Source organism: Vombatus ursinus, unplaced genomic scaffold (assembly GCF_900497805.2).
Source record: "Vombatus ursinus unplaced genomic scaffold, bare-nosed wombat genome assembly UNPS02014812.1, whole genome shotgun sequence".
In the NCBI taxonomy this organism is placed as follows: domain Eukaryota; kingdom Metazoa; phylum Chordata; class Mammalia; order Diprotodontia; family Vombatidae; genus Vombatus; species Vombatus ursinus.
The window spans coordinates 23929915-23955199 of NW_020954590.1; the positions used below are offsets into that span (position 1 = coordinate 23929915).

Here is a 25285-nt window from a genome sequence, read left to right on the forward strand (position 1 = left end):
TTAGGGAATGTCTAAATTTATTTTGATGGATTATTAGCATTCTCTTCTCAAAATTATTTAGTATTTACTTGTGTGCAAGCTGTATCTTCTCAATAATTTGTAAACTCTTTGTAGGCAAAATCCATTTTGTTTCCTTCCTTGTATCCCCAAAGCCTAGCACTATGCCTTGCACATAGTAGGGATCTGATAAATGTTTGTTGAGTTGAATTGGATTTATTTCGGAAATAATAGCCAGCTGGGCAATATTGCAGATTATTGTATGATTGTCAGTAAATTATTTGTGATTTTTGCCATAGAGTAGCCAAATAAATCACCTGAAAGCTTATCCATCCTCAGCAATGATTTACCCATTTGTTTCTCCCTTATTGACATAGTTTTGTTTTTCAGATTTATGAAATGAGGATGATAATGATATGGTATGGAAAATGATTAGAAAAAGGGAATTTGTAACTATAAAAGTACATTTGAAATGCAGCATGCAGTAGCAATAACAGCAATGGATTTGCAATCAGAGGACCTGGATTCTTGTCCTTCCTGATCAAGCCATTTACTTAGCTGTGTGACTTTTTGGACAAAATACTTAATTTTTTCATCTATAAAGTAAAAAGATGGGAATAAATGATCTCCCCAATCCTTTCCAGCTCTTAAAATGATTCCACTATTTTTGTGGGTAAAACCATGTCCTGAAAATAAAGTGAAGGACTGGCTTTCCTAAGAGATTTTGGATATGAAGTTAATCTAAACATTTACATTAGGGTGTGTGGTATTCACAGTGCTATTTTCCCCTTTGTGCCTGTCTATATGGAACTAGAGAGGGTGTTATATATAAGCAGGCTTATCCAGAGGTTTCTTAGGAAAACTTGATTGTTAGTGACTCATTAACAATGACCCAGGAGGCTTTTGTCAAGAAAACAATATGGAAGAAGCAGTTTGAACAAGAGGGAACAGAAGTTAGAATCACATTATGGTACTATCTGCCAAAATGTTTCTTTGCTCATGGGTAGACATCTTACACCTTCTCAGTCTTAGATGAGTCTACTTGCAAAAGTGTTTCTTATCCTCCTTCAAAGGTCTGAAAACAAGAAAATTGTAAATAAACTCCCCTCCTAACCAAAGAGTTACTTCAGTGTAAGGTAAAATTAAATGGAAGTAGGTCCTGGATTTACATATTAATAGTCCCTTACAGTCCTGTTTCACTTTTAAGTTTAAGAAGGAAGTAGGTGGCAAGAGTAGGAAGAAAACTGTATGTGGCACAATGAATGAGACTAAAAAGCTGGATTATCTGACATTCCATCAACCAGAAATCTCCACTAATCAGCTCTTCCACACTTTTATTCAAGTAAATGAGCTGATACCAGAGATTTGTTTTTAAAAGCCTTCTGGAAAATACACATCAACCCATTCTTCTATACCTCCTACATTTAAGCATAAAATTACAACAAATAACTTACTTTCACATAGCATTTGACAGTTCTACAAAGTGCTTTCACATTCGTTATCTAATTTTCTCATGGATAACTGAAGTTCATAATGATGACCCTGGGACATTGCCAAATGCTGAAAAGATGCCCAGGATTGCTTTGGAGTTCAGTATCTTAGTGTGATATATAAAAGTTTTTCAATATTGGTAATCCATCAATGGCAGAAAGGTATCTCTCTATTAACAAGAACAACCTATTCATTCCTAACCATGTTAGACTTCAGAGACTTTACTTATATTGAATTAATCCCCTTTTTGGAGAACTGTAAAAACTCTTTTCTCCCATTTTCCCCAGAAAAGACCTCAGTGGTATGAGTTACTGTTCCCTGCTTCCTCTTCAAATGTACACACCATGGGCTTTAAAAAATTCACAGTGCTTTTCTTAGGAGACTCAGGATTAATGCTGCCCAAACCCAGTTGTATATTAAAGCAATAGGAGGCAAGCTGTCACCGTCAGCTGAGGCTCAGATCAGAGGCTTATCATCAAAGAAGGAAGAGAGCCTAAATGCCTGGGGAAAAAAAGGAAAAAAAGTCCAAAGTACCACTCCTGGCTTGCATAAATGGATATGAATTACAAGTCAATGAAGAGTAGTTATTCATCCATTGCTGGTTTTAAATTAGAAAACTTGAATAAATTATGCTCAAACTTTTCTTCTAAAGTTAGCAATGAATAAGTTGAGTGTACTATAGATTAGAATACTTTTTGTATTTTAATTTCATAAACTTTGTTGACTTAGTGATGTTCTTTTACTTCTCTCTTTATAAAAACCTTGAGATTTTGTTTTTACTATTTTAAACTGAAAGATTTTTCTATGGTCCATCATTTATTGATGAAGTATTAGTGAAACTTAATAGCTTTTTAATTTAGGTATAGCATATGAATATGTTTGTTATTTTAAAAAGATACCCTTGATAGTTTTTGCAAATAAAACTGTAAAATGAAACATATATAGGAATTTCAAGTATATTCCCAAAATTCTGTGTACATATGTTGTGCATACTTATTAATTCAACATAATTCCAGAAGCAGTAAGCACTCACTATGTGTTTGACATAGGATGCAAAGATGAAATGAGATCTTGCCTTGCCCCTCAAAAAAGAATGATTAATAAAAATCTATTGATAGATTTATTAGTAAAGACAAGAGCTACTTTGGTAGGGGATTTTTTCTTTTTGGCATTTGTTGGCTAGAGGAATATAAGAAAGCCACTTCTAATTTGCGAATACGTAACAGTTCCAAATGTTCTTGTGTTTACTAATAAATTTATCAACAGATTTTTATTAATCATACTTTTTTGAAGGGCAAAGCATATATATTTATATAATTTAATTACACTTATAAAACATTTATATATTTGTTGTTTATTGACTATATACGTATATTTATATGGTATTTGTGGGTTAGAGGAATATATGTGTGTAAATGTATGTGAATATATGAATATATATGTGTGTATGTATCAGTATATATGTATGTGTCTGTGTGTGTGTGTATATGTGTGTGTTTGTGTGTACAAGGGGCCCCAAAAGTCTAAGTAGTCAGTTTCATCTTTGCATTACAATGATAATAGTCTTTATGAGATGTATGTGGCTGGTCTGATTTTTTTGCACGATTAAAAATTTGCTCTGTTTTATGGCCCCAAAGAGCCTACCTGCAATAAACAGCTCTCACCTTCCAAACCATAAAACAAGCCTGCCTTGCTTGAACTTTAGAGCTAATTGCCTGGTTACATCAAAGGAAGTACCAGAGGACTGGGAAAAAAAATCACAGAAGGGGTGATGAGGGTTGTGGTGGGGGGGTAACTTCACCTCCAAAGGTTATGTGTTTGTGGCTTGGAAGAGTCCTGCAAAGTTATGGCCTCAGAACTGCTGTTTGCGATTAAGTTGACGGGGAAAGTCTATCCCACAATCTCTCCTTGCTGCTGACACAGAGTCTTTGTTCGCATTCAGATTTCTCAAACTGTTGCCAGGGTCAGGCTGAGGTCAGACACCACGATGATGTATAGGAGAACATGTCTGGGAATTTCTCTCACACTTAAAGCACATACCAGGAAAACAGGAGAGCGCCCTGAAAAAAAAAAAACGTTCTGATGAGACCCAGATTACATTGTAGCTTTTTTGTTTTAGTAGCTTCATAATTTTCTTTTTCTTCTGGTGACACACAATGTTTTATTAATGTGTGCTGTGATAGCCCTTACAATTTTATGTCCCCTCAAGATAAGGACACTCAGTAGCCCTTTGACACTTTATTTTCCAGCCCTGGGGAAAAGGTCCAGTAAATCTACCAAAAGAAGCCCCGTGTCCATTCCGGAGGATGAGTCGAGAAGTAATTGCCCTAGGCTGTCTTAGGCCCCAGGGCCTGACACTGGATATGAGCCTCACGTGGGTGCACTTGGCATGAACATACCCAATCCAGTCACGATCACAGCTACACAGCATCCCAAACTGTGCTCCCCTGCCACCCTTACAAATACAGCCTCCCTTCCAGCTGTGACAAGGGATCCTACCGGGTTTGATTAGCAATCATCACTGAGGGGGAAAAACAGGCTAACACAGCGAAGTGTTTCCCTCCCCACCTCTCCCTCGCAGCCCCGCTTCTCATGGTAATTTCCGTATATGCATTTGCCTTCCGGGGCTGTTTACCTCTGACTGCGGTCCTTTTGGCCACCCAAACTGGGGCCTACACCTCTTTTTGTGCATGCAGACTGAACCATAAACATGCACCATTACTTGATCTGTGGCATGTTCTCAGAAAAGGGTTCGCAGCTGTAACAAACAAACTGTTTAATTTAAAATTCACTAAATGATTTTTTTGCATATAACTTTTAGATGTGCTCCTGGAGGCTGCAGGGGCCTCCTCCATTGTTGTTCTGCTTACTCAGGGGCAGGGCATGGTTGGCAAGTGAGGCACTAAGTAGCAATTTTTTTTGTGCTCAGCTGCTACATATGACAGAGGATATTTCATTCTGTTGTCAGAATGTTATTAATAAAACATGGGGTGTGGAGAGGGCCACAATTTCCCCTTTCAATCACTATAGCATTTGCAATGAAAATTTTATGCAGTGTGTAATTTTCAGTTAATGCTTGACACTTAAAATGTCGGTAGCCAGGCATTTTGTATGGTTACTGAAGGGTTAATTGTATCATGTTCTCTGCATAAAAGCTGTGCTTATCAAAAGCAAATAAGAGGAGTGTATGCAAATGTGTGTCTGTGACCTTTTGCCTTTCCAGGGTTAATTTATATGGTCATTAAAGATTTTATGAAATTGAGCAGCCTGGTGCTTCAAATCCCATTTTACCTTCTTCTCCTAATTTATGTAATTCCTACCTGAATGGGGAAATATGATTTTTATTTTTCGTGCTGCAATGAAAACAGCATGCCATGCTGTGGGGAGTTGCAAGTCTGGTTATCTGGCATTACTCAGATTGCTAAAAATTCATTAAAATGTGACATCAGCACAGTGAGAGACAAATGATCACAGGATGAAAGAGAACAGTGGGTCTTTCACGGATTAGTGCTACACAGCCCCAGCATAGAAGCTAACTGCATAAACAGATTAATCCACCAGCAGCAGCATCGCTAAGATTTACAGAATAATTAAATAGGGTTGAGTTACTGTGAAGATTTCCATGTAATCTAGCTGGTGAGAACACGTAAGTGAGGTGTGGATGATGCTGTTCTCTCTGAAGCAATGTACCACTTCCCCTCCCTTATGAAGAGGAACTCCAACTGTAGAAGGATTGTCAACTCTTCAGAACAGCTGAAGGTTTTTATCCATCATCAAATGCAGTGGGACATTTTCATCCTGCTGGTGATAAGGGGAAAGGGGATTACACCCACGTTATGGGATAAGGATGCCTGGGTTGTGCCAGTTTGTAATTGTTGACTTTCAAAGACTTGACTTTCAAATATTCTCCTACTACAGTCAGAGAATGTTATGTCTGAAGGATTAAAGGTCCTACCTTATGTGACTTTAAATTATAGGGTTATGTATGTTTCATGTTTTATTTTATTTGCCTCTCTGTGGGCTTAAAAAAATTACAGAACACTTCTATCAGTGAATAGAAAATGAATTGTTTTAGATATGAATTCACATTGGCAAATTCATAAGGCCTCACTAAAGAAATGCTATAACTTCTTAGTTGAATATGAATTCTTACAAATGATCCAAAATTAACATAAAACCTTTAAATGTGTCCCTCTGGTTTGGTGGAATACTCTAGCTCTTGAGTGATGTCAATTGGTCCCTGAGGTATTGCCATTTTTTCTTTCTTTTCTTAACAGAAGAACAAGCGGAAGAGTCAGAAGCAGCCGTTAAACCTACACCTGTGGTTGCTGATGATGATAAAGACACAAGTGAGAAAGACAGCACTGAAGGCAAAAAGGCTAGTCATGATCCTGGTAAGATGCTAGAATTTTTCAGACCCCACCCCCAGCATCATCCCTTCTCTCCCTCCCCTTTTCTTTAAGACTTATTAAAAGCTCTTTCATTTTAAACTGTCTGGACATCCCTACTACGATTCATTGCATGTGCATTTTGCATGTGATTTCTATCAGTAGCCTCCCATTGACCTATTTTTAATCATAACCATCTGACAGAATAGATGTGGATAAGTTGAAGAATATTACAGGACGACCAGTGAGATTATTTTTTAATCAAATCAGTTTGTGTGCTTGTAATTTTTTAAGCATCTTTCATTAATCTTAGCTGTAGTTGTGATTCCTCTGATGGCATATTAATTTTTCATAAGCATAGGATTAGATACCACTTGAATTTTTGTTCTACAATCATATACCCCTCCACCTTCATAACCCTAAGAATATGTTTTTTTTTCCCTTTTCTGTCTGACAACTTACACACAAGAATTTGCCCTTTTCGGGGCATTTATCTGAGGCATTTCAAACAAAATACATGAAATCCAGTGGAAAAAGTTTACAGATGATTCAGCCTAAGTAAAAGGAAATATCATTGAAAAGGGATTAGGAGTTAGGTAATTTTGATCTCCTTGAATAGACAAATCCCAGTAATGAAAGCTACTGTCTTTGAAAACAAACCCTTCATGTCATGACATTTACTGGTGCACAAACAAACCCCGGGCCAGCATCTGCCTCAGATACCTAAGGTTTTTTCTCTGTTTGATTTGGCAAATATATAACTTCATCCATGCTTTTTTATGTATGAGATGGAGGTCTACGGTTGCAATGAATATTACATTGGCTACTTTGGGTGCACGCTATAACTAGTTACATTATGTTAGCTTCCTGGAAGCTGAAGAAGGGCTGAAACGGATGCAAGCCTATTACGGTTAGGTAATCATTTCTCTTTTCCTTGCATCGCAGTGACAACTGCATAGAAAGAAGCTTGTATTCACTATAATGACATTTAGTTGCACAGAAAATATCATTTTACCTGCAAGTTAACTTAAGTCCAAATTACCCCATATTTGTAACTCAGTCTTAAGTTTAGGGAAAGGCTTCAAAAATTGCTTGATAGGGGCAGCTCGGTGGCACAGTGGATAGAACACCAGCCCTGAAGTCAGGAGGACCTGAGTTCAAATCTGGTCTCAGACCAAACACTTGACACTTACTAGCTGTGTGACCCTGGGCATGTCACTTAACCCCAATTGCCTAAAAAAAAAATCTGGTTCAAAAATTGCTTGATGGACTTTCCCCCATAAGCCAAATTTATTTCAGGAGGCAGTGAGGAAAGCTTCTTTTAAATTTACTTCTGGATACAGTATGTAGTTCTAACTTCAATTAGATCTTGTTGGCTTCAATTTAAGAATGCCAGTAAAACAAAAACTATATGATGAACTACCAAATGTGACACACTAGTAGTCTTGCTTGCTTATTAGCACATTATTGGCAGAGGCTCTGAAGTGCCTAATGATGAGATGATGTTAAGGGCAATATATTAGTGTTTCTTGAAAAAAGGTAGCTATTATTTTTCTAATATCAATGTAACCATTGTATTGGAAACATACTCCCTAAGGTGGTCATCACAAGCCCATCATTAAGGAGATTGTAAGGGAACAGAAGATTTAGAGAAAGTAAACAGGACCCTGAGAAATTAAATTAAGACCATAGAAGTAACATAAGTTGCACAAGCAGGATTTCAACTCAGGCCTTCTGAACCCTGAAAAGGAGACCTGCTTGAATTCTGACATTTATTACCCATAGAATACGCAGAAGGTCTTGCGTAGCCTTATACCTGATGGATACTTATTGAGTAGCTATGTAACACTACAATAGGTCACATTATTTTGGACTCTATAAATCTTCCAGTGGTTTAAAGGAGAAAACTGGTTTAGATCCAGTTTTGAAGAAAGGAGTTTTCTAGGAATCCAGTGCCTATATTCACCACTGAGGATAAAAGTGCATTTGGATACAATGATATAGACAGAATCTATACTCATAAGTATTATTTAGTGTTCTGTGGGAGGAATGGTGTCTTAGGGTCCTGAAGAGTATTCATGGTTCTCTCTCTGTGGCTAATTTTACTATAGAAGAGTAATTTATGAAGTTCAGAGAATAGAGCCCATTGTATGCTCTTCACATACCTGCAGGGCTAGAAGTAGATTCAAAATAAAAATCAGCTAAGAGCAATCCCTGATACGCAAAATAATTGTTCTTGGCACCTGACAACTACCCACAAGAGGGGCTCTTGTTTCAACTCTTAAACTGCACTTGTGGCAAAGTTTTCTGCTTTCTAAATCAAGTCTTTGTGGATAGAAAATTCTTACCATGGAATGAATTTTTACTTCGCAAATATTTCTAATAAGTGCATAACCATGTATGTATAATTGTATGTCAATCAGGACTTTTTTTTTAAGTCCAGTGTTCTAAGTCTTTCCAAAGAAATATCAAGAAAACTAAAAAAGTAATCTCAAGCTTAGCAAGTTAACAGGAAAACAGTACTTTGCCTCTTTCTTGCAGAATTTGTTAAACAGGAAAGATTAACATATGTTTAGTAATAGTATGTTTGTGTAAGTTCTTGTGCTGTGTTCTTTACTTTATCTAAAGGACTAGAGCTTCCAAAACCAGACTTGGCAATATGCAAGTTATATTTGTTGAATATTCATTCATAATAGAAAAGCCTCCTAATGCCTCATTTATATTGTCATTTAAATCTAGTGCCACTTTAGATTAATTATAATCCAAATTACAGCTCTATGCAGTGCAAGAATTAATATGGAGTTTATCCAGATTAATACATTTGCATTGAAAATGTAATATGTCTCTGCCATGGCTAAGGGGACCAGTTTTTAATAAGGTAGTAAACATGAGGAAAGATGAAAATTAACCTTCATTATTGCAATTAAAATTATCCTTTCATTCTAGTCTAATTAGAATACTGTACCAGTAATAATAATTTTAGAATTATTTGGAGTAGAATAACATCCTCTGTTATATCTAAAGTCTTAAATTATGTAAACTTTATCAAATACATTGATTCATAAATAATAACCTAGTGTTTGAGTTTATTTTTTTCAAGGTTTGTTTTGTTAGTACATGTGGTTTATTGGATTTTCCTCACTTGTTATGAACATAAACCATTTTAGACCTGTATTTTAGGAGAATTATTAGAGAGACAGAATCTGAATTGTAATGAATTATGGCATTTTCACATTAGTAATCTTATACAAGTTAAATAATCTCATAACTGACAGATAATCATTTACTGGTCTATTTTGTAGTGCTTATTTACAATTAGGCTTAGCTTTTTAAAAAAAAATCATAAACACATTAGAATTGCATGCTTTTTCCTAGAATCATGATATATTTTAAAATGTAAGATTGCCCTATCTTGGAATATTCCCCAGGATACCAGAGTGGTCTATTAAGTAAAAAGCTGTATAACTAAATTGTGCACAGTGACAAAATTCTATCAGTGTCTTCCCAAATCTCACAGGTCATAGGATCATAGGACCTATAGTCAGAAGGGACATTACAGCTGTCCTGGCATAAAATATTTAGGGGTCACAGTTACTCAGCAAAAGAACCCAGAGGGAAATGCCGAGACCCTTCTACAATTTCTTAATCGTATTCTAACCACTGCATGCCCTTTTAGTTAGCAGAATGTGAATTCTTTGCAAAGTCAAATGACAAACCAATTTTTTTTTTTAAATGTGATCTTTGAGGATAACGCTGATGACCTCCTATCAATATAACATGCGCTTCCAGTAGCTTCCCCCACACACACACCGAGTTGCGGCCATACATTAAACCATTCTATTGTGCATTATTCCATATTCTCCCTTCTGACCATTATGACTGTCCAAGAGTAAGGGTACAATCTGTAGTTATTATGTAAGTTTTTTATGACATGAAGCTAACTTGTCTATGTGAGGAATCTAGCTCTCATGATTGTAGTGATTTAACCAACAGAGCTAACTGACCCAGTCAATGTCAAGGGTGATTTTTATGTATAGCAGGGGAATTAAATATAACTTAAAGGCTATTGTATCAGAGTTATATTATGTTTAATTTATATTTTATATTACATGAAATTTTAATAAATAATAATTATATTTTCATGTGTTCTAAATAAATGGATTAAAATATGAACATTTTTGAATATGTATGCTATCGATTGTGAAACACAGATTGGCTATTAATCCTTGAAATATATAACAATTGCTTTAACCATTGGCGATCATTATTACATAGAAACTGAGTTATTATATAACTGCATAATGTAGCAGAAGGAGCATTGAATTTGTAGGCAGAAATCCTGCTTCTAGAACTAACTGCTGTGTGATCTTGGGCATTAAATACATTTGATCGTATCTTCACCTATCTCATAGGGTTGTTGTTGAAGTCAATAATATGTTTAATATGCTTTATTATTATGTTTTAAATGTTTTATTACCCTAAAGCGCCATAGAAATGTAAGCCATTGCCACCATTATTATTATTGAAAAGAAAAGATAAGTAACGGTGGTGATGATGATGATAATAATGATGATTGTAATGATGATGATGATGAAGATGATACCAATAAAATTATAATAATGCAAAACTCTGCCTCTGGAGCTCAAGTCAAGTTTACATTTATGTAATAGATGTAGATTCAACCAAAAGATTCATTCTGGTTCTAATTCTTCATAGACTACGCAAGCAACAAAGTCATATAAAGTCTCTCCTAACTCTTGCAGAGTGTTTACCAGTCACAAGGAATGGGTGGGTCCAATCTAATATTTTGGTCATGTGCACTTCTGCTGTATGCTCAGCCAAAATGATACAGGAATACAGCATGACTGTGAGGGAAAAAATTCTTACTTCTTAATGGGATAATCTTTAAAATGAAGAAATTTTGAGACACACAAGAAGAGTCAATGATAGACCTCTGACAGCAGGAAGTAAAGGTGATGGAGAGATGAATAATAACAAATCCACTTGTCTGAGTCTTTCAAAGTAGCATATTCATAAATATTATCTATCATTTGGTTTCTATAACCTTTTTTCTGTAAGGCTCTTAAAGCAACAATGCAAGCTACATTCTGCTAGGAGAAAGAATAGCATAGTCACTGTTGTCATAAGTAATTACAAGATGAGGGTTCATATTTGTCTTATATCTCAGAATGGCAAATGTTTGGGGAAAAAAACTTTATTGATACAGTAAAACTTTGTAGTAATCTCATTCAAAAAGAAATTTGATAAATTAGTTGTAAAACAGAGAAAATTTCTAAAATTCCTCAGGATATTTAATAACTATAACAACTATTTTGAAGAAAAATTAGGGGTTATAATACTAGAGATGCAAATCAGTATAGTTTGTCAGAAAGTGGACTTTGATTCAATGTAAATCAGTAACCAAGAGAAAAATACTTATTGTTCACCAATTTTCACTATTCCCATTTCACATATTTATATTAATTTTGGTCTTCTCATTTCCTTTTAGCTAAACATAGCTTTCTGAATTTGAAATTTCTATTTTATGTGGTATAAAATATATCCTTTTCCCCATAAGAGAAAAAAATGCATTTTCTTTGTTCATCTTTACTTTGTTTCCATAACATCCCTGACCTTATTTTTAAATTAAAACTAGGTTATTGTGCAATGAAGTGCAATTTGTTCATTTATATGAACCGTGTGTGGATTGAAAAAAATCAAGATAAATCTTCATGCACAGCATACAATCAGATTACCCCTGGACCATATATTTACGTTGGGTCTGATAGCAATCAATGGTTTAGCTTCATTGCATTTCAAGATGTATTTGCACCCAGTTGTCCAGTGATAGTGTCCTCACCCTGGAAATAATTTAGTTGCAAATTGACTGGAAGATGGTGAAAATTGAAAGTTAAAATTAGAAATACTCATAATAAACAGCAGAAAAAAGGTCAGATGATGCCGCACTATGATGAGATTGGAATGGTTGGTAAATGAGGTTTTGTGTTTGTCGTGAGATGTATGTGACATGCCTACCGAATGCTGTTGTAATATCCAGCCTAGCAGAAGAGATTATCTGGCAAATTGACGGTGGAAAGAATTTTCTGTTGGACTGGGAAATTAGAATTGCACTCTTTCCTTTGATGTGTCCAAGCCTTGTCCACATTGCATAGCTCATCCAGGCATAATTTAAAATACAGTATTTAACACTGAATACTAGAATCATCTTCAGAAAACAATTATATTCTTGGGATCTGGGCTACAATAATATGTGTAAAACACACAAAGTAAACGCTGAAAGCCAAAGCAAATTGCTAATCTCAGCAGATATGTAATGTATGGTTAATTTTTAAATCCTACATTTCACCACTTAAAAAATGCTTTAGCTTTGCAGTTGTGACTAGTCAGCGCTTCTCAGAATATTGCAATCATTTCAGTGCCATGGCATTTTAGAAAAGAGGAAGGTAATTAAACATTAGTAAATTAATTATTTTGTGAAGTAAGGATTTATGAGTGAAAAGTTGATTTGTTTTAATGCAATATAGAAATTCTGACTGGGATGCTGGTGAGAGCATGTTATTGATTAATCTTTCAAGGCAACCTAAGGTTATCTAAACATGAGACAGGAGTACATTTTTAAATGTATTTATAGAGTCCACTTAGCTAGTGGACAAAAAGGAAGTGTGATCTTGCATTTTCAGAACAGCATTTTACATTTAAAAGAATTTGTCTGCTTTTGATGGGAAATAACAAAGGAGGGGGAGGGAACTGATAATCACAAACTATTTGTAAATATGTATTTTTAGACTTTAATATTGTTGGTCTTCTTTATGTTGTTGTTAAATTGTGTTTTAGCAACAGGAATAATCACACCAGAAAAGGAGCTGAAAGCCAATGTGGCAATAGGGACACAGCAACTCCTGCAGGCAAAAGAAGAGGATGGTGCAGCCAAAAGATCAAAATCCACTGAGGACAATAAGTTTTGTCATGAGCAGGTAAATAAAGTAATTCCCACTGCCTTGCAAATTTTTCTTGTTATTTATGTGGTATAAAACATATACTTTTCCCCACAAAAGAAAAAAGTGCATTTTCTTTGTTTTGTTCTGGGTAATTTTAGAGAACAAAAAGTATCATGCTGTTAAAATGTATGTAAGCATTGTGATTGGCAAAATATAAGTCATAATTGATTATTGATATTACTTCTAACATTGTTGAGTCATTAAAATACATGAACTAATACCTGTCATGTCTATTTTCCAGTTCTATCAATGTCCCTACTGTAACTACAATAGTAGGGACCCAAATCGTATCCAGATGCATGTCCTGTCACAGCATTCAATGCAGCCTGTCATCTGCTGTCCCCTCTGCCAGGACGTCCTCAGCAACAAAATGCATCTCCAGCTTCATTTGACCCACTTGCACAGTGTATCTCCTGATTGTGTGGAGAAGCTGCTTATGACAGTAAGAATACAAAATATTGATGCATGTTTGACAGAATTTATCTAAAGGTATCACTATGGAATTTACATTTATTTATACTTAAAAGCTAATTTCTTCTGATTTGTTGAAAACTACTATAGATTGTGCTTAAAAGTTCATAGTCGGGATCAGTTAGCTATCTCTTGATGAAAAAACAAACAGGATATAAGACATAACCCATTCATTAGCGCGTACTTGGTGGTCTTTTTTTTATTTATGTTTACATCTACAGTATTTAATCAAATGACTAATCTGGGCCCTATGATTTGCAAAATTTCTTTGCTTTCATTATAAGACCAACATTTTTTTTTAAAAGAAACTCTCCAAAATCAGAACAGAAAAAGAGAGATGAATACAGTATTTCTATAGCATTGATTGAAATATGAAAAAGAAAGCACTGATTTGTATATAAAATGCTTATATGTTGTTTAGAAAATCATGAAGTAGAAGTATGCTTCCAAAAAAACAATATAATGTGGCTTATTTGTAAGCAGTGCCATTTCCTTGATGAATTTACTATTTGTCTCTTTGATTCCTAAAGGTTCCTGTTCCTGATGTGATGATGCCTAACAGTATGCTACTGCCAACAGCCACCACTGAGAAATCAGAGCGTGATACACCTGCAACCATTATAAATGAAGGATCTGGGAAATATTCAGGTAGGCAAGTCTCTTCATAAGAACTGCATAATCTGGAAAAAGGGACCCCTCCCTTTTTTCCCCTTTGAATGGACTAATATTATTGTTACAGAGAAGTAGAGGAGAAAAAAAATAAGAAAATTAAATAAAATAAAGAAGTAGGGGAGAAAATAAAGGTATTATTTAGGGCTATGTTTTCCAAAGTATTTCTAGAGTGCTGTTGTACCCAAAAGTGTGAAACAGGACTTGCTTTTGCTCTTAGTAGACTCAGCTTTCAGCATGTCAACATGACTTTATACTTGTTTGTTTTGATATAATTTTGATGTGCATCCAGAGAATTATGATGTGGCTCAAATGAGATAATAGATGTACAATGTTTTATGAATTGTAAAGCACTCAATAAATATCAGTTACCATTCTTATTATCCAAATCATTGCATATGCCTTTATTCCAACAAATATTTTTGATCATCCATTGTGCCAGGCTCTCAGTTTTCTGAAGAAAACACAAAAATGAATCAGAAATGGCCTTTGCCTTTGAGCAGCTTATAATCTAGTCAAGGAGATAAATCAAATAGAAAATAATATAGAACTGCCTAAAATGTCCCAAGAGCATGGGGATTGCACAGTCTTCAAATGCATGAATACCTTGTTGTCAAATATAGGTAGGTTTTTAAAATATCTATATTGTCCCCAGAAAATATAAATGTGTGTGTGTGTGTGTGTGTGTGTGTGTGTGTAACTTTTCACCCAGTACACTTTTCTCTGAAAGACATTTCTTTGCTTCTTTTGCCCAGGTGAAAGTCCTTTAGATGATAAAAACATCCCAGGCCTTGAGGAATCAAAGACTGGAATGGAAATTAAGGTTGAGGAACAGAAGCCACCTAAGGAGGCCACAGATATGCCAGAATGGAATAAGAATGGCAGCAAGGATGTCAAGGTCACTGACTCACTGCAAGATCAATTAAATGAACAGCAGAAAAGGCAACAGCTCTCTGTTTCGGATCGCCATGTTTATAAGTACCGATGTAACCATTGCAGCTTAGCTTTTAAGACTATGCAGAAGCTTCAGATCCATTCCCAGTATCACGCTATCCGGGCAGCAACTATGTGTAGCCTCTGCCAGCGTAGCTTCCGTACATTCCAGGCTCTAAAAAAACACTTGGAAGCAGGCCACCCAGAACTAAATGAAGGTGAACTTCAACAATTGTATGCATCTCTACCTGTTAACGGCGAACTATGGGCCGAAAATGAAAATCTGGCACAGGATGATCATGCCCTAGAACAGGAGATAGAGAGAGAATATGAGATGGACCAGGAGGGAAAAGCAAGCCCTGTAGGAAGTGATAGTAGCTCTATTCCAGATGACATGGGCTCAGAACCAAAGCGGACCTTACCTTTTAGAAAAGGGCCAAATTTTACTATGGAAAAATTTCTAGACCCATCTCGCCCATATAAATGTACAGTGTGTAAAGAGTCTTTCACACAAAAGAACATTCTCTTGGTCCATTATAATTCAGTTTCCCATTTACATAAATTGAAAAAAGTTTTGCAAGAAGCATCAAGTCCTGTTCCCCAAGAAACCAACAGTAGCACAGATAACAAACCTTACAAGTGCAGCATTTGTAATGTTGCCTATAGCCAAAGTTCTACATTGGAAATCCACATGAGGTCTGTGCTTCACCAGACAAAGGCAAGGGCTGCCAAGTTAGAACCAAGCGGTAGCATAAGCGGTGGAAATAGTATTGCAGCAAATGTTAATAGTCCTGGACAAGGGATGTTAGAGTCAATGAGCTTACCAGCAGTTAATAGCAAAGATACCCATTTAGATGCCAAAGAACTAAATAAAAAGCAAGCTTCTGAATTAATCTCTGCTCAACCTCCACATCACCCACCCCAGTCACCAGCACAACTTCAGATGCAATTACAGCATGAGTTACAACAGCAAGCTGCATTCTTTCAGCCTCAGTTTTTAAACCCAGCATTTCTGCCTCATTTCCCAATGACACCAGAAGCGCTGCTGCAATTCCAACAGCCTCAGTTCCTTTTTCCATTCTACATCCCTGGGACAGAGTTCAGCTTGAGTCCAGATCTGGGCTTGCCAGGCTCGGCCACATTTGGTATGCCAGGAATGGCAGGGATGGCGGGTTCCTTGCTTGAAGACTTGAAGCAGCAGATTCAAACTCAGCATCATGTAGGCCAAACCCAACTCCAGATATTACAGCAACAAGCACAACAATACCAAGCTACCCAGCCCCAAATTCAGTCTCAAAAGCAGCAGCAGCAGCAACAACAACAACAACAACAACAACAACAACAACAATCGACCAAGTTGCTAAAACAAGAGCAAAACAGTATTGGAAATGTGGACTGCCCATTAATGAAGGATTTGCCATCATATAAGGATACAGAAGAGATTTCTGAGAAGCCAGAAAAGCCAAAGCAAGAATTTACAAATGAAAATGAAGGACTCAAGGAAAACAAAGACATGAAGAAACAAAAACCCTTAGAACCAACCATCCCTCCACCCCGGATAGCTTCAGGGGCAAGAGGAAATGCTGCCAAAGCCTTGTTAGAAAACTTTGGTTTTGAATTAGTCATCCAATATAATGAAAATAGGCAGAAAGTACAGAAGAAGAACAAAGTTGGAGAAGGGGAGAATACTGATAAACTGGAATGTGGGACATGTGGTAAACTATTTTCCAATGTTCTTATTTTAAAGAGTCATCAAGAACATGTACACAGTCAGTTTTTTCCCCATGGAGCTCTAGAAAAATTCGCTCGTCAGTACAGAGAGGCCTATGACAAGCTCTATCCCATTTCACCCTCTTCTCCAGAGACTCCACCTCCACCACCCCCACCACCTCCGTTGCCTCCAGCCCCTTCTCAGTCTTCTTCTGTTGGTTCTGGAAAAATCCAGAACACACCTCCTACTCCCCTGCAGGCTCCCCCACCTACACCTCCACCCCCTCCTCCTCCTCCTCCTCCTCCTCCTCCCCCTCCACCACCCCCTCCTCCACCTTCTGCTCCCCCTCAGGTCCAGCTGCCTGTTTCTCTAGACCTTCCCCTTTTCCCTCCCATTATGATGCAACCAGTCCAACATCCTGCACTACCTCCTCAGCTTGCTCTTCAGCTGCCACAAATGGACACCCTTTCTGCAGATCTCACTCAGCTTTGCCAACAGCAGCTTGGATTAGATCCAAATTTCTTACGTCATTCTCAGTTCAAGCGCCCACGGACAAGAATCACAGATGATCAATTAAAAATCTTGCGGGCTTATTTTGATATAAACAATTCTCCAAGCGAAGAACAGATCCAAGAAATGGCAGAAAAATCTGGTCTCTCCCAAAAAGTTATCAAACACTGGTTTCGCAATACACTTTTTAAGGAACGGCAAAGAAATAAGGATTCACCGTACAATTTCAGTAACCCTCCCATAACTGTATTGGAAGATATCAGAATTGATCCCCAGCCTACTACTTTAGAACATTACAAATCAGATGCATCTTTCAGTAAAAGGTCTTCTAGGACTAGGTTTACTGACTACCAGCTTAGAGTATTACAAGACTTTTTTGACACAAATGCTTATCCAAAAGATGATGAAATTGAGCAGCTTTCTACTGTCCTCAACTTACCTACTCGAGTAATTGTTGTGTGGTTCCAGAATGCCCGTCAGAAAGCTCGCAAGAGTTATGAGAATCAAGCAGAAACTAAAGATAATGAAAAGAGAGAACTCACAAATGAGCGGTATATAAGAACAAGCAACATGCAATACCAGTGTAAAAAGTGCAGTGTGGTTTTCCCCAGAATTTTTGACTTGATTACCCATCAGAAAAAACAGTGTTATAAAGATGAAGATGATGACGCCCAAGATGAAAGCCAAACTGAAGACTCTATGGATGCCACAGATCAAATGGTATATAAACATTGCACGGTATCTGGCCCAACAGACACTGCCAAAAACTCAGCTGTCACTGCAGCAAGTTCTGGTTCTGGGTCTAGTACTCCCCTAATCCCTTCCCCTAAACCAGAGCCTGAAAAAACTTCTCCTAAACCTGAATACCCCACAGAAAAGCCAAAGCAGAGTGACACATCTCCTCCTTCTCAAAGCACCAAGCCCATCCTTCCAATAGCAACACCATCCTCAGATCCACAGCCTTCTGTCTCTCAATCACAGCCACCAAAACAATCCCAACTTATTGGAAGACCCCCCTCTGCCTCACAAACAACACCTGTCCCTTCCAGCCCACTACCGATCTCAATGACTTCTCTCCAGAACAGTCTACCTCCACAGTTGCTACAATACCAATGTGATCAGTGTACAGTTGCCTTTCCAACTCTGGAACTTTGGCAGGAACACCAGCACATGCATTTCCTAGCAGCGCAAAACCAATTTCTCCATTCTCAGTTTTTAGAAAGGCCCATGGATATGCCCTATATGATATTTGACCCCAACAACCCACTGATGACAGGACAGCTACTTACTGGTCCTTTAGCTCAGATGCCACCACAGACAGGCTCATCCCACACGACAGCCCCTGCAACTGTTTCTGCTTCACTGAAGAGGAAAATGGATGATAAAGAAGATAATAATTGTAGTGAAAAGGAGGGAGGAAATAGTGGCGAGGATCAACATCGTGACAAACGTTTGAGGACCACAATCACCCCTGAGCAGTTGGAAATACTGTATGAAAAATACTTGTTGGATTCCAATCCAACCAGAAAAATGCTGGATCACATTGCACGTGAGGTTGGGCTGAAAAAGAGGGTGGTACAAGTCTGGTTTCAAAACACTAGAGCTCGAGAAAGGAAAGGCCAGTTCCGTGCAGTAGGGCCCGCTCAGTCTCACAAACGATGCCCCTTTTGCCGAGCCCTGTTCAAAGCAAAGTCAGCTTTAGAAAGTCACATTCGCTCTCGTCACTGGAATGAAGGAAAACAGGCAGGTTACAGTTTGCCACCAAGCCCCTTGATTTCAACAGAAGATGGAGGAGAAAGTCCACAAAAGTATATATTTTTTGATTATCCATCTTTGTCATTAACTAAAATTGATCTCTCCAGTGAAAATGAATTGGCTTCCACTGTTTCAACACCTGTTAGTAAAACAGCAGAGCTGTCCCCCAAAAACCTTTTAAGCCCTTCTTCTTTCAAAGCAGAATGCACTGAAGACATAGAGAATTTAAATGCTCCTCCTGCTGAAGCTGGGTATGACCAAAATAAAACTGACTTTGATGAGACTTCATCAATTAATACAGCTATCAGTGATGCCACCACAGGAGATGAAGGGAATAATGAAATGGAAAGCACCACTGGAAGTACTGGAGATGTAAAACCTGCATTATCCCCAAAAGAGCCCAAAACACTTGAAACTTTGCCAAAAACAGCAACCACACCTACAACAGAGGGTTGTGATGACAAATTTCTCTTTTCCCTTACAAGCCCCTCAATTCATTTTAATGACAAAGATGGCGACCATGACCAAAGTTTTTATATCACTGATGACCCTGATGATAATGCTGACCGGAGTGAAACATCAAGCATAGCTGATCCTAGTTCACCTAATCCATTTGGATCCAGTAACCCTTTTAAATCCAAAAGCAGTGATCGACCAGGTCACAAGCGTTTCCGAACCCAAATGAGTAACCTTCAACTCAAGGTTCTCAAGGCTTGCTTTAGTGACTACCGAACTCCAACCATGCAAGAATGTGAAATGCTAGGGAATGAGATTGGCCTACCTAAACGAGTTGTCCAAGTGTGGTTTCAGAATGCTCGGGCAAAAGAAAAGAAATTTAAAATTAATATAGGGAAGCCATTCATGATCAATCAAAGTGGAACTGATGGCTCCAAGCCAGAATGTTCTCTATGTGGGGTGAAATACTCTGCCCGTTTGTCCATCAGAGATCATATTTTTTCCAAACAACACATTTCAAAAGTGAGAGAAACTGTTGGAAGTCAGCTAGACCGGGAGAAAGATTACTTAGCTCCTACAACTGTTCGACAGCTGATGGCACAGCAAGAACTGGATCGTATAAAGAAGGCAACAGATGTTCTTGGCTTAAGTGTACAGCAACCAGGCATGATGGATAGTAGTCCACTTCATGGCATCAGTCTGCCAGCAGCTTACCCAGGACTACCTGGCCTTCCTCCAGTTCTTTTACCCGGAATGAACGGTCCATCTTCCTTGCCAGGATTTCCACAAAATTCAAACTGTAAGTCATTAACAGGAATAAGACAATTTAATTGATTCATTATTAACATGCAGCCAATCATGTGTAATTAAGAATGATGTGTATTCCAATTTCTTTCATTTTTAATAGGGAGACATTAAATTTTGTAAAAATATATTTAATGATTATAATAAATAACTAGGCTATATAATTCAACCAAGTAACATGCGATATTGTACTATAATAAGGATTCTATTTAATCAAAAACCTGGAAACATTTTAATTTATTTGTACAGCTATATTTTATGTCAATTTTATGTAACAATTCAGTAGTGATGTTAATAACATTATTTTACATAAGGTGTAGCTGATTTGGTGTATTTATTAGGAAAATTCATAACTAGTATCTATAATCTAAATGTATATTCTTCCAAAATTTAAATGGGAGGTTTTTTTTTTCTAAGTGCCAGAGAGTTCAAAAGTTAAGAGTCCCAGAGAAATCCACCCATAATATACCTACCGGGAAAGTCTGTGTTTTTAAAAAATGCATAATATCCATGGGATGTTTTAACATTGCTATAAGAAATTTAATTTTTTTCAGTACATACCTTCAAAAAATCACAATATTGGTATTCCATTAATATTCATCTATATCTAATTTTTTTCAAGTAAAGATTGAGAATTGAGATATAGTGGAAAGAAAACTAGATTTGAATCAGAAGGCCTGAGTTTGAATACTGGCTCTACCATATATTATCCTTGTGACTTTGGTTATCACTTAACTGGTCCTCAGTTTCTCTGTCTGTAAGATAAGAGGGGTTTACTAGATTATCTTTTAGGTCCCTTTCAGCTCTTCCTAGAACCCATTAACAAATGCAAGATTCTACAAAATTATAAAACTGGGGAAAGTTGTAGGGAAAGCTGTAGGTGTCTGAATCTACAGGTCTGCATTTGATAAAAGATAGTAACTTACAGTGACTTGTTCTGTTTTGACATACCTGAAGAGATATTGAACATCATTACATAGGAATTATTGACTATCCTTTGCCAGGTACTGATGCAATAAGATAGATAAAAATCTGATAGAAATTAGATAGAATCCATTAGTAACAAATATTAGTCCTCTATCAATTCACTTTTCTAGGAAATAATTATTTTCAAAGTTAGCAATGTGAATATGTCTTTTTAAAATTAATATTTAAAGATTTTTTTTCCCCAAAGAAACTACTCAGGTAGCTAGAGTACATGTTTTCAACATTCAACACCTTTCCCTCTAAGTTTGCTGAAAGATTCACTAATTTTAGTCTGAGTTCTTCATTTCCTACCCAAATCTCAATATTTATAACTATATTCTCCCATAAAAATAAATTTCCAATTAATTTTTAAAGGACATTATAGTAATGTAGAACTTTTATACATTTCAAATATTAATTTTACTGACCTGAAAATAATGTCCAGTGGCATTACTGCTAATTTTAGAAAGCAAGTACTTTCCAATTGAGCTTGAATCTAAATGTACAAAATGACATCAATATTCAAATTTATTATCAGTAAAGGTTAATTTTTTAAGAACCCACTTTTATTTTAGTGACTAGAATATTTGTGGTAAAAAGAGCTTGTAACTTGAAATCAGAATTGTATTTAAATTAAAGTTTCTACCTTTGTGATATCCGAAGGTGTGTTTATAAAACGAGATTGCTTTTGCTTATAGAATGGCTCATTACTTTATAAAATCACATATTCATATATCATTGAGATAAATGCTTTAAATGTTTAAAAATGCCATTTGCAGAAAAAGACTGTGATCAACTGTACATACATACACACACACATACACAAAGATGCCTTAGTTGAGCCAAACAGAATTAAAGTAACTGTGCCTTTAATATACAGATCTGGCTTGATCGATGAAGACCATGCTGTTGCCTCCCTAAGTGGTGGTCAAAGCATCTTGTTTTTTCCTATTCATAGGGTCAGGAGGGCTTTCTTTCCTACAAAGGATTCTTTGGCTGACTGCCCTCCTGTTTTTGTCAAAGTGCTACTAGCACCCAGAGTGCCCATAAAAAAGAGAAGTGTTTGGAATACCATAAATACACTAACTTGTTTTCTCATTTGGCTATATACAAATACTATTTATATTCCCCCAAAACATTAGAGACCTGTTTATGAAGATCAGAGATGCTAGGAAGATGTTATTTGCCTAAATTGCTCCTCAGCTAGGAACATCTTTAACTGTGCACTGTGCACTGGATAACTCAGAGCTGTCTTATCTGTTGCCTTATTAAATCGTGGACCAAAGCAGACCAGAGAGTGTTGTAAAGGTAAAAGGTCTGTAAACATTGTTAACTACTGGAATTTGTAATTTCCCCTGAATCAGTCCTTTGTTCGTGATAGATTTTAAACATTAGCACAGTAGTATAATCAGTGGGATACCAACTGAGTGCCAGTGGCAGACCATCTCTCTACCCTTTCAGATTACCTCTTTTTTTAGGTTAATTGACCTGTGGTGATTCAAGTTGAATATTTAACTGGTTAGTGAAATCTTATTTCTAGATTCTTCTATCTCAGTACACTGAGTGGCACTTACCACCTTTGTTTTATAAGAATTGTTCACATGGCACCTAAGTGAAATGAAGAGAAAGTATCTCATAGGAAAATATCTATAGTTTTCCAATATATTGATAACTTGCTACAAACATCCTATATGGGATGGAATTTAGTATAAGGTGGGTCCAGATTAGACCCCCTTTCTAAGATTTAGTTACCAAAAGGATCTGCTACTAAGTTGTTTTGAAATGCTAAGGCAGACCCAAGGCTCAGATCTCAAGCCTATCATTATAGATATGCTCCAGGGTAGAAATTCTATGAGCAAAGTAAAAAGACTAAATCTATAAGCCACTCATGGAAATCAGTTTCTTTACCAGGAATATTAACATACCTTGTTATTCTACAGATGAAATTTCTATTCTTGTAGGCTATCAGGTATAGTCCATGATGAACTTCCTTACATGGCCCTTTTAATCAGCTTCCCTACCAATTACTCTAACTGCATAGCTATTCTCAGTTACTAGGGAGACCCTTTCATTAACAGTTTATTTGATGTGTGCCTCAGTTACTGTTGCTCACACTTTTCTCCATGAAATTTAGATATTATTTTTCCAGTATTTTCCATTTCACATTCTACCTCTGTTTTCAGTCAGCCAGACTCCTCTATTATGATCATGTGCTAAAGGGGAAGCTGGCAATAAAAAAATATACATACATGCCTATATAAACCAAAATAATTAGAAAAATTCTAGTTTACTTTTCATCATTTGGGCTGTTGGTTTACTTTGGCATTCTGCTCAAGGTAGACAGGGAAAGTACTTCATTTTCTACTTTTAACCCATTCACTTTCTCATTTTCAAGTGGGGTGTGCTTTTCAAATGTTCCATTGATCCATGGGAATACTGCTGACTCCAAATTTTTAAAAATGGGATCTGAAAACATTTCTATTCTTATAATTTTTTTCATACCTCACTTTGTGCTTGCTTTACTTAATGGAAACACTTTAATTATTTTAACACAACTGTCTTTGGTCCCATGTAAGTGATGATTGCTTGACTTGGAAAAATGAATTTCCCCTTTTGGGAGATCTTGGTAAAAGAAATTTGGAAAAATACAGATATATATAAATATAGTGGTGAGGCAGGTATTTTCTCTGAAAGCATTACTTTCTGGAATTGACAGCTGTTTCTGAAAAACTAATGGTGGTATGATGTTATTCCCAGAAATACTGTTTTCTCTGAGTGGAGTTTCTAGGAATTGAGGTGGAGGTTGGGGTGGGAGTAGACTGTAATGTTTAGTATTACCACTCTATATACGCATGGAAAATTTGACCTACACTTAGTTTGAAGTTGTCACCAATTCTACTACATTAAAGTCACATTTCAGTTTTTCTTCTCTGATTTCCTAATTTTACATTATGAAACTGTTCTGTTGAACTACAGTATTCCTTATGGAGTTTCATCTTTTACTAACAAATCTAGTGTAATATATGTTGACTTGACAGTCTCTGTTGTTCCATACTTGTCTTTTTTTCCTGAAATTTTACTCATAGTGTGCAACTGATAATTTAGCCTTGCTTATTCTACCAATTGCCTACCTGCATCAGTCTCTCTCTTCCCCTTCAAAAGAAAAAAAAGTCTGATAGTATTTCAACACAGTGTCAAGTAAATTTTAAGATTCATACCGTAGTCTTATAAAAAGCTTCCATTGCTCTATAATGTGCCATTGAGATGGGACTTCTAGACCTCATTTGAGAGAAAAGCATGAGTCAACAACCATGATCTCTTTTGTTTTCTTTTTACTTTGCTGTTATATCTCATATATCCATTTCTTTAAATTTTCTTTCATCCTAACTCCTCAAGTCAGTGAGCTAGGTGAAAATTAATTTCATAGCTTCAGTTTGAGCAGGAGGGGGAAAAAAAGCAAACACTAAACTGTTCGTCAAAATTAAGTGTGCAGTTATCAAGTATGAAGGCTGTTGTACTAAAGCTAAGGCTGGCCTTATGAAAGGGCAGAGTAGGAAATTCTCTAAATAATGTGATTTCCAGGATTCCAAAAAGTACCTATACCCCAGTATGCCTTCTCCATCAACCTCACTGATGCCTAAAATTCCACTATTAGAAACTTGTTTCTTTGGTTTAGCACTTTGCTGTTAAAACTCAGAATTTCTTCACCCCCTCAACTCACTAAGTTTAATTAGTCAAGGACTCCTGAGGGAATGCATTTATCTGATCCTTTGCTAAAACAGATTTTATAGGGAAAGAAGAAGGACAGAGAAAGAGAGTATTGGGTGCAGTGGTACAATGAAGTAGTAGAAGGAAGAGTGGGAAAGGTACAGAAAGGGGAGGCTACCTTCTGAATACCACAGTGTGAACTCTCCTAAGTCCTGATTTTTGCCTAGGAGCAGTTCTATCTAGATCTTAGTATCTAAATGGGCATATGAAACGCAATTGGGTTGTGAGGTAATCATACCCATTTCATTCCCCCCATACCATTGCACAAAGTCCACAGTTTTCCATTCTCTTTCTCTCCTGTTGAGGATGTCAATTATTTTCTTTAAAAAACAAAATGGGTGTTTCCC

At 36.6% G+C, this 25285-nt stretch overlaps 1 protein-coding gene across 2 annotated transcripts in view; it reads left to right on the forward strand.

Annotated features, from left to right (window-relative positions):
* LOC114053752 (zinc finger homeobox protein 4) overlaps window positions 1-25285 on the forward strand; it is a 200667-nt gene that overhangs the window by 171111 nt on the left and 4271 nt on the right. Inside the window, exons 5-9 of one of the 2 annotated variants that reach the window (XM_027876891.1) lie at window positions 5766-5882; window positions 12732-12871; window positions 13137-13337; window positions 13897-14014; window positions 14791-20199. In XM_027876891.1, coding sequence (XP_027732692.1) covers window positions 5766-5882; window positions 12732-12871; window positions 13137-13337; window positions 13897-14014; window positions 14791-20199 — 5985 coding nt within the window. The remainder of the gene's footprint in view (window positions 1-5765; window positions 5883-12731; window positions 12872-13136; window positions 13338-13896; window positions 14015-14790; window positions 20200-25285) is intronic. The other variant, XM_027876892.1, reaches the window with a different exon arrangement.